Raw genomic sequence first — 15,193 nt, 5'->3', positions numbered from 1 at the left:
CAAGTTCTGCGGAGGCGGCGAACCGGTGCCTGAGGCGACCAGCAGTGGCACGGAGATCCTGGTCGAGTTCACCACGTCGCCTTACGGCACGTTCTTGCACCCCACGCCGCCCCACTCGCTCCACGGCTTTCAATTAGAAGTGCAAGTACGTGGTAATTCTCTTCAAACATTCAAGGGGACAGGGGAGTCCTTCACACACCTCCACGAGGCCAGACATTTCTCGCGAATCGAGCATTCAAATGGACTGTAACTGTAAAGGTTATGAATTATGAAATTAAAGTGTATAAAGTAAAATTACTTTTCTGCTTGTATCAGGAGTAAGAAAAACATGACAACACAAGTTTATAACGAAGAAAGTCCCTCGAGGTTATTTTGAAGGTGATCCCAAAGTCATCGACATTGTGCTTATTTTTCATTTGTTTCGTTATTTTTATAAAAGTTAATATGCAAAAAAGTTGATAACCTTGGAGTGATATTCAAGAAGATTCTGAAAGGGGGGTTTCTTCTTTCATCAAACCATATAAGCAGGGGAAATAATTTAGATGTTCGTTATAAGTGAGACACCTCGTGTACAAGCACTCTATCTGTCGAAACAGTGACACTAAAAAAAAAAATACAGAAGGGCTCAATCTTCCAATTTAACCTTCCATAAGCTAATTTTTCTTCGTTCGTGAGAAGAGAAATTAATAATACAACGTTACAACGCAACAGTATAGAAGTGAACCAACAAAGAGAGACTTATAAAAAATAGGTAAAACTTGACTACACAATATTAACCACCATTCTACCTTTAAAAATTAAAAAAAAAAAACACTATAAAATTCAAACGAACAACCTACCCACTGTCTACCAGTTGAACATTCCGAAACTCAAAGTAATCACTCGATCTACGAAACAAGCACTCGTCCAACAAACAAACAGAATGCCACGAAACTAGCCGAAATCGTGATCGTACAAACATCCCGTACTACGAAACTCTCGTTTCAGGTAAAGTTCGTGGACGCAGACTCGCCAACGTACGCGAAGAACAAGCACTGCGAGTTCTGGCTGCAGGGCAGCGGTGGTGGTGTGCTCGCCTCTCCACGACACTCTCTTCCACGGAACAGCACGTGCTTATACCATCTTCGTGGCGCTGGTCCAGCGTTACCGAGTCCAACTCCACCGCGTCCTTTGCCAAAATTTCCGGAACAGAGGCCAGGAACCGTGTGGAGGAGGCCTGCTCCGAGGCCCCCGCAACCGCAGTTCCGCGTGTGGCTGTCGATTCTCAAGTTTCACGTGGGCACAAGTCTGACCAGTAGCGATGAGGATTGCTCGACGACACTTATGGTTTGGGACGGAGAGATGATGCCCCTTTCAGAGTGCTACGACCTCGCATGGTTCGTAGAGAAATTGTCTTTGATTAATTACCGAACGAATGGCCTGGGTATCTTGTGTGTGTTGTGGAGAGAAACTTCTGAATCTGTGGGTGTGTTTTGTGCGTATGAAACGATCAACGCCTCAGTCAGGAGGGGAATCTCCTGATTGCCTTCGCCGAGTTTGCTTTCTTGTTAATTGTTCAAGGTGGATCTTCTTGTCGGCGAGTTGTACGGGATGGATAGTTTTGGGGGTGAGTTTGAGGGTTTTCGGTTTTGGGGTGTTAATTGCTTGAATAGATTCTGCGGGGTTAAGAGACTGGTCCCTTTGGCTGCTTGGAGAACTTCTGTTCGGTGGTTTGGAGAAGGCTTTTCGAAGAAAATATGACGAACATTGGAGTTACTTATTTGTGAAATTTATTTATCCAACATCCTAGCCATTCCGTTAAAAAAATGTTTGATTCGTTTCATAGAATTTATGCACGAAATGTCTATGCATCGATGTTTAGTCATCAAAGTTTTACCAGTTCCGATCAACCGCCATTAAGATTGTTTGTTTAATTCATTCGGCAACAAATAGCCAACCAGTTTATCCTATATTCGAACCATTCACGAACCATATTCGACAAATCCGTCGCCTAGTATTCAACCAATTTATTCAATACCCTACTCATTCTACTCGACAAATCGTCTAACCAATTTATTCAATACCTTGTCCGTCGCTCAGCCAATACCAATCAACTAATTCGACATCCTATAACATTCTGATCAACAATTCTCAATAAAATTCATACTAGCCGTCCAATATTCAACTCTAGTAAATGGTTCTGCTTGTCCATCGACCAATATTCAACCAACTTGTCCAACATTTTGTCCATTAACTAACATATCCAACACCTTACCCACCATTTCAACAACATTCAACCCATCTGTTCTAAAAAATCACGTCTCATCAACAGCGAGAAGGAGCACCAGCGTCACGGAGACAGGTCATCGGAGCTCTCTCACCCTTTAGCTGCTCGTCCAGCAGGAAACACAACACTTTTAGCCCGCTACTGCAAGGACAAGGTACCAAGAACCTGCGACCATGCTATTTTGCAGAATACCAGTCGTCCTTGTTCACTTGGAGAGAGCTTCGTTTCCAGCGGAAGCAGCCTGACCATCGAGATGCGGATGGTGGAGTCGACGGCTCTCAGGCGAGTGTAACTCGATTGCACCGCTAGAGTAGAACGAGGGGAAACGCGATGTTGTAGAGAGGGATGGAAAAAAGCGGTTTCCGTTTCAATTACAAGCTCTCCCGAACGCCGCGGCGCGTCCGCGTGCCGTTTTGTTCTCCTCTGTTTCAGCACCCGCGCACGCCTATCGATCGACATCCCTTCGTATTATGTTTTCTCTCGAGCGTCAATGTAAAGAGATTTCGCTGGAAATGAGCTTTTATTGGCCCATGAGTTTCTCCTTTTTTTTTTTTTTTACAGAGAAAGAGAGAGAGATGATAAAGAAAGGATTCTTCTGTAAAATTTGAAATTGGAAATTTTAATGGATTTTCAAGTGACATCCTAGAAAAGAATTACATTCAGAAAAGGTACCGAAAAGACCGAGTTACAGAAAACATTTGTCGAAGGAAAGGGAATAAAGACTCGTGTCGAAGAAGCGTAAATGGCGATCGTGGACAATTTGAAAAGAGATCAAAGACACAAGATGTCCTTTTTCTCCGATCCTTTATCACTCTGCCTTTGAAGTGCTTTTTTTGAAATCGGTTTTTCGTTTACGAAAATCGAATCACAGCGGAAGCGAGAGAGAAATGAAAGACAAACTTTCTGCTCGCAGCAGCACAACTTTCGGTCGAAAGTTTGTGAAAGAAGATCAGACTTTAAAGGGAGAGAGGAAAAGGGGGGAGGGGACAGACTTGATTTCCTCGAAGAAATCACGGTTTGAGATTTCTCGAAGATCGCGATATCTTGGTGAGTTTTTCTGCTCGTTCGAGGCTTTGCATATAAATTCAGATGAAATTCGCTCGTGACACCGGCTCGCTGGAATCGATACAGAACGTTACACGCGAGGAATGCGGAGGTTTTATGGCGACGCAGCGCAATATCTGCCGCACTTGCACGTTTTCGCTCCCTTTTCCCTTCCTACGTCAGCCTCAGTATCAGTTATTTATAAGGAGCGATTTTTCCTGGTGCACCGGAAGTCACGGTAACGCCGCGACTTAGGAATTTCTGTGAATTCGTTGAGCATAGAGCAGAGTCGATTCTTTCCACAGATTAGATATTCAAGTTCTCTGTATTTTCAAGATTATAAAATTTTCTAACGATACTTCAATAGCAATCTGAGAAAAGTAGTTGAACAAATGTAAAAATGATATTAATGAGATAATAATTTCAGAAATCTAGTAATGATTTAAAATGTACAAAAGCAGTATAAAGACAGTAACTTAACAAATTATCCAAGAATAATGTGAAAACAATTTTTTTCACATGATGATAATTTGAAAAGTCCAACAACAATGAGAGTAGTCGTTCGAAAAAATACAAAGACATTAGTCGTTACAGTCATAGATATAATTTCAACAACTTCGAAAAATACGTACACCACCGGCCAAAAGTTTGGAATCACTAAGCATTGCAATTTACACAAAAGTTTCCAGAAAAAAGTCAGTGACTTTGAGAATTTTTTATCATTTGAATCAATTGATATAAGATAAATTGATAAATGTAGAATTGAGATAAACTTCAAATCTATAGAAAAGCAGCAGATTTAATATTGATGAAAAGTGGGAGGTGATTCCAAACTTTTGGCCGGTAGTGTATGTACACATAATAGGTTAGGGAGAAAGTCTTTTTACAAATTAAGGCATAGTTGAAACACATTTTTGAAATTGTTTACAAATCTTTTATTAAACTAAATACGTGCCATTTTGATCAATGACCTTTTGCCATTTTCCGGGTAAAATCATTATTCCATCTGTGTAGAACTTCTGAGGTTTCTGGGCGAAAAATCGAGACAGGTGATTTTCGCAGGCTTCTTTTGAAATCAAGTTTACCCCATTATGGGAGTTCTGCAGAGACCGAAACAGGTGGTAGTCCGACGGTGCAAGGTCAGGACTATACGGTGGATGAAGCATGATTTTCCAGCAAAGCTCTGTTAATTTTTGCCGAGTTGTTAAAGACGTGTGCGGCCTGGCGTTGTCCCTTTCTGTTGACCAATTCTGGTCGCTTTTCCTGAATTGACTGCTTCAGTCGTATTAATTGTTTGCAATTTGCTGCTGTTTGTCTCGATACCGCATTTCCTCCATTTTTATTAGTTGCCTGTGCAGCGTTTTTTCCCTTTTTTAAAATAAAAGAGCAAAATGTTCTTGATGTTCACTCATCTTTAAATTGCAGCAATAGCGCTCAAATCCACTATAAATCAGTTTTAAAATGCTCTGTGAAATGTTACCTTTTCAATGACACATAACTTAATACGTGAAAAGAAACGGAATGTTGAAATTTGACCAAATCTCAATCTGCCGTCGATTTGTAAAAGAACTTTTTCCCCAACCCAATATTACCAAGACAATTTGAAAACTCTGATAACAGTACGAAAATGCTAATGAAAAAAAATGACAACAATTACAAAAACATACAATAAAAGAAAGCACGATAAAACTACAACAATAATTTCCAAAACTCCAATAACCAACAACACTCTCCTCTCCGAAAAACTAGCATCTGCAATTACTCATGAACAAAACAAATATCCCAAAATTCCATCACGGAAAAACGAAGGAAAAAGAAATAAAAAATCCTCATCGACAGACACTCTTCATCCCTTCGTCCCTTAACACAATCCCCGGGCATACGCCATTAGAGCCTGTCCAAGAGTTCAATTAAATCGAGCGCGCTGCTCCCTGAATAAAAAAAAAAAGAGGGAGAGAAGTATAAAGGGGAAGAAAAAAAGGAGGAAAAAAAAAAGAGAAGAAAAGATAAAACGAGGAAGGCTACACGTACGTATGTATGGCACGGGTCATTTTTAATTGGCCGCACAAGGGGGCGGCTCTCCCGACCGAGGAATTGGCCCGTTTAACGGGTTAATAAAGGCGGAAGGATTAACTAGACCGTGCGACGCATCCGCGTTCCACGCGGCTATCATGCTCAAACACGCGCCCTCCTCTCCTCCTACATGTCACACTGTGTATGCGTGTATGGGTGTGTGTATTTATATGTGTATGACAGGCTTCCATCGAGAAATAAAATGTAAATAAGCCCCTTTTGCGAGCATCCCTTCGACGACACGACGAGACGTTGACAACCTGTGCAATCTGTACCGATAATTACAGCCAGGGTGCATCGAACGGTCATCACGTGTTTCACCCTGTGAATAATAGAATATTTTTAGCCTTAGAGTATTTTTATGATTATAAGGAGAATGAGGATGTTGCCTCTAGAATAGTGATACAATATAAATACATAGCTGTCGATTAATTTCGTCACGAGAATTATTAAATTGGGCAAAGTGTACTGAATTGATCGTACGTTTCTTTTGTGTTTAAAAGGAACAATAATAATAACGATAGTAACACTCTTCGTAGAAAAATGTTCACACTTGACGCACATCATAGAACAAAGATGAATGGACCAGAAACACCTCATCGTCGTTCCTAATAACTACCCATAAAAATTCGAGAAAATGTAATATTCACATTTGCCCTAAACAGAATGATTTTTTTCTCTCATTAACCTTGACAAGGTCGGAATATAAACTAATTGTAAAATTGCTTTGCCCTGAAGGCCGGTGAATTTTCGTGCTCTGTACGAGTTCGTCGATCTTCATCAGGATGGGGACCCTTACGGTAGCGGACCATGCTCGAGGATCTTCTACAGCCGCAATCGGGATCATTATCTGAATCGTAGATTTCAGGCGACCCGCGACATCTTCCTCTACGGTCGTGGTGGCGCGAAAAATATCAGGTGAGATAATTTTCTTCTCCTACTAGAACTACAGTAAATTTTCTACAAGTGTCAGTCAGTTTGGATTCTACAAGTGTCAGTATAGGTGGTCCTACGCCTATATTTTTCTGTTAATAAGTAAATGTTGTTCAAATTATGTCGTGTTTGATGTCATTTTCATCAGAAAAATCTCATCAATATGTTAAGAAAAATTTCGGGATAAAAAAACGTAAAATTAAAAAAGTTGGTATTTAAATCGCTTGGTTGCCTCGACTCACGTTTCATCCTTATCTTTATTCGCTGTCCTTGTCTACGTTCGGCAAACTACAAAGGCGGGCGCGAGGCTCGAAAACGTAGTCCCTGACTCTACAAGTGTCAGGTTTAGGTTCCTTGCGGACAGACACTTGCGGAGAATTTATTGTATTAGGTGAATAGCTTATTAGGAAACACGCATTTCATGCATTTGAACAATTTTTCTAAAATTTCTAAGTCTAATCTAAAATTTAAATGCAACAGTTTTCGGGGTATTAAAAAGAAACTTTTCGAATAATAGATTCCATAATTTCCTAAATTCCTATATTCCACAATAGCAAAGACTTACTAAGTATCCTGTTCACATAAAAAATCACAAAATCACAGCCTTGATCACTATCACTGAATCATAAGACTTCCAAAACAATAATACCAACAAGCTCCATAAATTCTTAAAAAATTGAAACCACAATAAAACACCATTCAAGTGATAATCAGAGGTTCAACTAACCCGGAAAAGCTCAACAGCAGCTGAATGACCAAGAATTAATAGAAGAAAGAGTCTGAGCTCAGCCATAACCACGATCTGCCCGCTTAAAGGGTCTGCAGATCCAGCGAAGGAAGAAAAAAATGGGCTAGCGAGCCATAACGGGGACAAACTCTTTCTCTTTCACGCGGCAAACGATTTCGCGATTTTCAAATGAGATGCGCCTCTTTGTTCTACCTGTAAAAGCGATAGACGCGTCCCGTAAATAGTCCCTTTGTGCCTCGCGCCTTTTTTCTCTTCCTCTTTTCCTTCTCTCTCTCTTTTTTTTTTTTAACTATTCCACCCTCGTTGGAGTTCCTCGACCCCCTTCCAGCTAGAAGACAGAATCTCTCCCTTCCTCAGGAGATCCTCAGACAGCAGTGAAGCATCAACGACACTTCGACTTTTCCGTGAAATGGAAGTTCTTGTAAAGTATAGGATGCCTTCTTTTCCTCAGATGTTGCGATGCTCGTTTCGTGTTTGCTGCTTTTTCGGGATTTTTCCAGCTAGAGAAACGATGGAATTCTTCTTCAGCGATGGGACGACTTGGAAATGGAAACTTCTGTGTTACGATTTTGGCAAATTTTCATTCAATTCTTGGTCAGTTGTTGATTGCATTTGATATGGAGAAATTGATATTGAATGTTTTCTGAGCTTGAGTCCTATCTAAATTACTACCTCTTTGAAATCTTTCACTAAAAATAAGGAAACCATTCCAAGTTCTTTATCTTGTTTCGAATGTTCCTTTTTATTCCGTCGTTCTAAATTTATCACTTCCCTTTAAAGAAAAAGTCAAAGATCATTATTACATTATTCTCCCATTTTTAATTTTTCTTCGTCCCTCATCAGCTGTCCCGAATGAAAATCACAAAATTACCACTTGTAACCATTCACAAACTTTCCGTTATATTCTCCAGAGTCAATTTTCCCCCATTTTCGCCCTTCGAAACACCACTTAACGTCTAAAACAGCCACGAAAGGAACAGCAGGGCTTCCCTGACACACAATTCAGCCCTTCTCCAGCACTTGAACCATTCGTTACCGTTCATCGATCGCCAGGCGAGGAAAGTTTCCTTGGCCAGCCGTTAAGCTGGACGTCCGTGTGCTTTATGGTGTCGTAAAGCGGACTTTACGCCTTTTCCCACACCCTGGATCCTCCTTCACTGGATCCTTCTCAATAAAAGCTGGCCCTATGATTATCGTCGATAAACATGGACCAGTTTTTCGCATAAAACACCGTTCCTCTGGGTTGTTTGCCGTGCAAATGTATATACTTCTATTGCTATCGTGGCACGTTTCACGTGTTACGAATCTCATTTACCTTGTTCCTGTTTATTGTCGAACACCATCGGCTGATGGAGAAATTGGAGAACACGTTTGCACGAATATTTTCGCTTTGAAGTGTGTACTCTGTAATGTGCCACGAGGGAACGTAATTATCCTCCACGCTTTCCTTTTTTCATAATTTGGAAGATACGTTTTCCTGTTCTCTTGTTTCCTTCTGCGAGAGACGAAGTTTGTAAAATGATAATTGAGGAAGAATTTTCAAATGTTATTATTTGAAGGCTTTGGAATATTTCATTTGTGTGAGATTTAGGATGAATTTCATGTTTCTTTGATATGGAATAGGAAGGTTTATCAGTTTCCTCTGCATAATTCTTAACACATTGGCGTCGGATGACGCACTGGTGCGTTTTTCGGGTTTTTTTACTTGAATACAGAAGACACAGTCTTCACATCTGTCTGAAAATAAATTTATAAAACACTGTAAATTGTTCAATTCTCTTCAGAAATGCCATAACATGTTTCACGAATTAAATAAAATTTCTTTGATATGTATCAATTAGTTACAGCAATTTTTCCCCAACGTAACGCGATTGAAAGGAACAGACACGAAATCACCCCGTACCCGTGTCAAGTGCCGCTCCAAACGCCCCGACGCGAACGTGTTAATAATAAAATCCGAGTAATTTATTTCAAATTTAAGAATTCATCAAAATGCTGTAAAAGAAACTTCCCTTATTCTTGGCAATTACATTCCCTCTTCCTTTCACGAAGAATTTCGAAATGAAAAATTCACTCACCAATTCAGTCTGCAACCTCTCCTTTCACCAACACATAGTAATAAAAAAATATCTCAAGTCCATTAAAAAACTGAATGAGCATGAAGAAATTCATGGAGAAATCAAGGGATGGATAATCCTCGCAAAAAAGAGTTAGCGAGGCAATCTGTTCGACGATCGATCGCCGAACCGATCGCTTTGGCTGGCGGTCGATTAACGAACTATAGAGAGACAGGCGTTCGTCTTCTCCTCTCGTAATCTCCTTGATGCTCTATCGATCGCGAAAGCAACTCCTTTGCGTGGCCGACCGGCCATGTAAATTCGATTAAGTGGCGCGAGTGCAGAGCCAGAACGGATTTTCCAGCTGCGTGTACCGATTCGAGGGCGAGCACGACGAGATCGTGAAGCTGCGGTTCAATAGGCTGCTGAACGGAAACCGAACGTGCCGCAGCGTCTCCAGCCCCGATTACAATCGCCTCCTCTGCGTTGGCTCCGAGAACTTCTCCGTCAAGGTGAGTAATACTTTTCTTAATACTTGGAAAGTTTTGTTAACTTCTTCTGATAGCTTTGAAAAAGGATTGACTTGTACTGTTTGCCAAAAGTTTCTGATCATTACCCAATGCAGAGATACGCAGGAATTTTCAAAAAGAAGCTTTTATTTACTAGCCAAATCTAGCAAAAAGGAGTATACATTTATTGATCTTTGCAACGTTAATTGTAAATTCATCAAAAATTGATAGTAGGTTGAATATTGGTGTGAATTGATTTGTGGTCCTAAACTTATGGCTGGTATTTGGAAATTCTGTGATTAGTAGCTCTTTGAGAATTTGGAGGGATTTTTGGGCTATGATATTGGTATTATATTTTTAAGTTTGGATAATGTGGAACATTTTTGAAATTTTTCAAATATAGTAAGACTTATTTTTAGTGCCTTTTAAAGGATTTTATTTTGAGAAAAAATGATTGCTCTCTGTGTGCGGATTTTTTGCATTCTTGTTCACGTACTGGTTAATTTTCTTCTTTTCCTTACGTTGAGAGTATACATATAATCTTCAATTTTACATTCAACATGCAACTCTGCTTTTAATTTAGTATTATTAACTATTTTTCGCCTTTTTTCTTCCGTGAATATTCTGCTTAGTTATTAAGTATTCCGGCTTAATACGGTTATTCACCGTTGAAGTACTTGAAATTCTTCTGTCGGTTTCCCTGTGTGCGGTAATGTGACGGAGTCGCGTGTTCCAATTAATCTTCGAACGAACTTTGAATGCGCCTCGCTCCATTTTATATTTGCACAACACGAGAGCCACTAGAGGAGCCATTCATCTTTCGTGAATACAATTGTTAACTCGTGGAACAACTGTACCAGCCATGGGCAAAGTTGGAACTCGCTCTGTTGTTCCGATAATCGCGAACATAACCTCTACGGGTACATTCTTGTTCAAAAAGTTCATCCTCGTACATTTATTAATAATTCTGACACGTTCAAAATATTTTTAATGCCTTCTATTCCCATGGAATTAGTTTCAGTTTTATTTTCAGACTTCTCTCAGGCCAAGGATTTCTTTCAAAAGTCCAAAGTGTATTCCAATTGCTACAGAATTATTTTCCCAAACATGCGCTCATTCCCTTTAGGTCGAGAAATATTTTTAGGAGCCGAAAATATTCCAGTTACTACAGAATTGCATTTACATCTGCTTCTTTTTGTACCAAGAATTTTTTTGCAAATCTAGAATAGTTCTAATTGCTATAGAGTGCATTACAAACAAAAATTCACCCCGGAATCAATTTCTCTCCAATAGAAACATCAACTAATCAACTGATTCGAACCCTTTGGAAAAAAGTCTCCACCGTCAATGGGAAAAAATTAGCATCGATTCCAATCGAAAGTTCGGCAAACGCGTCGATCGTCCGTAATTAACGAAGCCGCCATTTTCATCTGAAACTTTATCAGAAATTCCGCGTGTAAACGACGATCAAAACAGTGGTGGAAAGGGAATGGAGTGAAACGAAGCCATCGTGGATGAACGATTCGCTTGTCGAAATAAATCTGAAATTCCAATGGAGCCCAGGCCAATTCGAGTTCGTTATCGATTCAGAGAATTTATGACGCGCACGGCTTCGTGTCCGCGAATTTAAACGGCAATTAGGAACGCTAATGCCTACGAATAACCACGTCACGTTTGTTTACCGCCACGCCAATTATAATAATCCGTGGGCTAATTAATTCGCGAGCGACGGATCTGCCCCGATATCCACAGGTGCTCGATCTTCCCTGGCCGAATGCACCGCTTGTGCAACGAGATTGCTTCTGCAGCAACCGATCGCTGCCCATGAACGTGAAATCGACATCGAATATCGTCGAGGTTCATTTCACGGTTCTGTCGATGGACGCTTTGGACGATTACAATAACTTGTTCTTCGAGGGCACTTGGGACTTTGTGAAAACCAACCCTTGTATGCAGAAGAGAAGAGTTAGGGGACCATCTGGTGAGATTCGGTACAAGGCGCCTGTTGTGGACGAGGATGAGGTGAGATTTGTGGAATTGTGAAAAATTTCTTTCTTTCATTATTTAACAATTATTCTGAATCACAGAGTTGTTACATCAATTACTTAAGATTGCAGAGAATGTCTATAGTCTGTAAAGAAATAATGGGGGGATATACGCTTTGTCCAATTTAAGAATAACCTCGCTTCGCGCATGGAACCATGCCTAAGGGCGGGGCTAGAACGTCCAAACCCCCACTTAACCGCCTACGTTTTTCTTCGTCTTACTCTCTGCTACGCTCTCTGTCTGTGCGCAGAACGGACGAGAATCGGTCCGAGAGCGAGGTTATTCTTAAATTGGACAGAGTATAAACAGTGTGGTTTCACTTACCACTGTATTTAGAGGGTTATATTTTACTTCTTAATATAGCTCTCAACAGCCGAATCTACAGGGTGTCATGATTCTGGTGGTACAAGTGAGAAAGTGGTGATTCTACATGAAAAACTAAATCTCCGCCTCCGAATAAAAGAGGTTCAATTCTCGTGCGCGTGCTCTCGACTTTATGTTCGTGTGAAAGCCTGTAGACTATTTCTTTGCGAAATTTGACATTACCACTGTTTATCAATGTAAAAGTACGAGCAGAAGCAACAGTTTGTAGCGAATCTTTGAATTTAATTTTCTCGGAAACAATGGCTCGTATGAAAAGATTTTATTCTTTATTTTTGATTCAGTTTTTCATATAAGATCATCGTTTGTCCGCTTGTACCACCAGCTACATGACACCCTGTGTATTCTGAAAGCCTAGATGAACTCTGTGACTCTGAATTCTCCAATAATAAAGAAAGAACTTTTATTTTTTAATTTCTCCTTGGAAAAGTAAACGTGCTCGATTATTTTCAGAAAAACTGCGAGAAACATCCGTGGCTGATCGATCCAGGCCCGAATCAGTACCTCTACGTAAAACTCCACGGCACGATAATGTCAAACGCAAGCAAGTGCGCGACGAAGAACCGGATCGTTGTGCACACAGGAGGAGCGATCCACGTGTCAGTGTGCCCAAAACCACCTGCGGAGTCGAGGCACCACGTGGTCGAGGTTTTCAGCGACGGCTGGGCCGTCAGCAGCAACGCAATGATTCTGGCGCCGGGTCAGGACCCTATCAGGACCATTGCTGTCGAATTTATCATCAAGGAGCCTGATACATACGTTGTTACGTGGCTCGAGCTCACCAGAAGGTGATTCGAAACACTAATATAGTAGTACTGTCCGAAAAACCTAAAGTGAAGCCTCTGACGTCACACAGGGCCTAAGAGTGGGAGATGTAGGTAAACTTGCGACGGCTCGCTGTTAGTAAGCCAATAGGGATAGAATAAGGCTATCGCACTTACTCTTCTGTGAACAATAGATGACGATCGGGTCTCGTTCGAGCAGTCGGTAAACAGATCAGCAGTCGATAATTGACCGGAATGATATTTTCAAGCGCTCGAAAAAAAATTAAGTTTACGTCGCGCAGACACGATAAACAAGCGAACAGATGCCTGCGCGACACCAAACGACGTGCATCATGGTAAACTTTACTTTTTTATCCCATGTTCCCAAAATTTCTCTATTACTTCGATAAGCTTATTTTACAGGTTAAAATTCAAGCAATCCAATGGTATTTTTTCAAAATTATTCTACGAGTGGGAACAGCGTCAAATTAGTAATTGAAACTTTAGCAGCGATTGTTGCTATGTTTATTGCTATGAAATGAGCCCAAGGTTGAAATATTATCTTTAAACAAAGCCGAAATATTACGGTTAAAGTGACGACATGTCGTCTGATTTTGTCAAATTTTTCAAAATTTTAACATTAAATAGTGACTGTTTGATGGATTTTATTGGCTGTAAAAAGTGGCTGTCGGTCTGTGGTGGCACGCTGTTTTTCATTGCAGCCAGAAATTTTTTAGCTCCTTAAGCAATTCTTTAATGCGCCGAAATCTACTTTTATTATTCATTCGGTCTGTGGTGGCACGCTATTTTTCATTGCAGCCAGAAATTTTTTAGCTCCTTAAGCAATTCTTTAATGCGCCGAAATCTACTTTTCGGGAAAATGGGAATGGGAAAAAAATATTTACATTTTAGTTTTCTAACTGTTAAAAAATATTAATACATTTCCTGAGGCGTCCTTTACAATAACAATTTATTGTGTATGAGTCGCTTAGAATTTAACGTAGGTAGGAGGACAAGGCAACCAAATAATTTCTAGTTTTCCGTTCTTTTATCAGCGTGTTACATTATCGACAGCTGATTGAAATTCGTTTGTCTAAACCATTTACCTACAGCGCAACTTCCCCTCAAGCGCCTACAGTGTAAGGCCCAAGAGTAGTGGGGATGACCTGAACCGCCTATTTTGCCTCCATTTTGCTAGGCTGTGACGTCAGAGGCTTCACTTTATGTTTGTCAGACAGTACATAGTGTACAAGTTCGTAATTTTTGTGTATACAGTTTAACGATGGAGATACTATATCTCTGTTCTTATGGTAGAATGATTCTTAGTCGATCTTGGTCCTTTGGCTAGGGTATTCTTATACCTGAACATTATCGATTGCCCTTTCTTTTACGGTTAAATGATTATTGGTCAATCTGCTCCTTTATCTTGGGTACCTTTGCACTTGATCGTTATCAGAAGTCTATCTTTAACAAACCTGGATATATTCATGCTCAGAATTCACCTTCTTAAGACACTTGCTAGTTCTCGTCTATTCTAAACTAGAAATATTAGTTAAACTGAAGTAAAACAAGAAAGAGATAGCCCTAGCTAGTCTGACCATTGCCATACGGGCAACTTGCTGAGCAGTCCTGCTCAACGCCAAAGCGGTCATGGACAATCTACTAATCGACTAATTCCATACCTTGAACATCTTCTTCCAGGCCATCGGTGACATCATCAGCAGGTCTCCAGATGCCCAGGGACTGCGAACATCGTTGTCCAGAGCTGGATGCGTGTATAAACGCTTCTCTATGGTGTGACGGCATCTCCCATTGCCCGTCAGGTTACGACGAAGCCCTGACTCACTGTTCCATGCTTCTGAAGCTTCCTCCGTTGCATTTAGGCCTCGGTCTCCTCGCCATTGTCACGATCCTCGGCGTGATCTTCTTCGTTATTTGGAGGATTTGCCGCCAGAGAGCGAACAGGTCGATATCTCAGCACAGATTGAAGAGCATCTCGTCAGAGACGGCGATTATCGATGGAAAGGAAGTGATTTGCTGACACAGCGACAGTTCTGTGCGCTACGTAGAGGTCGACCGGGTGACCACCGTGTGACGATCACCCTCTGGCCTGCCAGCCGGCGTCGCGACGCTTCTCGCGTCCTCTTGAAGAGGACAAACGTGACGCCGCCTCCATGTAACGCGCAGAACTGCTCTCGCAGAACGCTCCTCGGGAGACCTAGATCATGCTTTTTACAAGCTTTCGCTACTCGATGACTTGGACACTCCTCTGTTTTTTTTCTTTATGCTCAGAAGTCGACGGTAGATCCAAATGCTTCGTCCAGGCTCTTCTTGGATGCACACTGTTGCACATAAGTGTTTCTAATTGATTT

The 15,193-nt window shown here is 40.9% G+C and overlaps 1 protein-coding gene across 1 annotated transcript in view; it reads left to right on the top strand.

Moving 5' to 3' along the window:
• Window positions 1-14,862, top strand: part of LOC108575121 — a 67,419-nt gene extending 52,557 nt beyond the window's left edge. The window contains exons 7-14 of the mRNA XM_017937839.1: window positions 5-145; window positions 988-1,376; window positions 2,312-2,548; window positions 6,122-6,301; window positions 9,486-9,633; window positions 11,383-11,652; window positions 12,511-12,845; window positions 14,523-14,862. Coding sequence (XP_017793328.1) covers window positions 5-145; window positions 988-1,376; window positions 2,312-2,548; window positions 6,122-6,301; window positions 9,486-9,633; window positions 11,383-11,652; window positions 12,511-12,845; window positions 14,523-14,862 — 2,040 coding nt within the window. The remainder of the gene's footprint in view (window positions 1-4; window positions 146-987; window positions 1,377-2,311; window positions 2,549-6,121; window positions 6,302-9,485; window positions 9,634-11,382; window positions 11,653-12,510; window positions 12,846-14,522) is intronic.
• The last annotated feature ends 331 nt before the right edge of the window (window positions 14,863-15,193 follow it).

The sequence above is a fragment of the Habropoda laboriosa genome, unplaced genomic scaffold (genome assembly GCF_001263275.1).
Source record: "Habropoda laboriosa isolate 0110345459 unplaced genomic scaffold, ASM126327v1 scaffold207, whole genome shotgun sequence".
Classification (NCBI taxonomy): Eukaryota; Metazoa; Arthropoda; class Insecta; order Hymenoptera; family Apidae; genus Habropoda; species Habropoda laboriosa.
The sequence above is the reverse complement of the archived record's forward strand: the minus strand, read 5'-3'. Positions and strand labels throughout refer to the sequence as shown.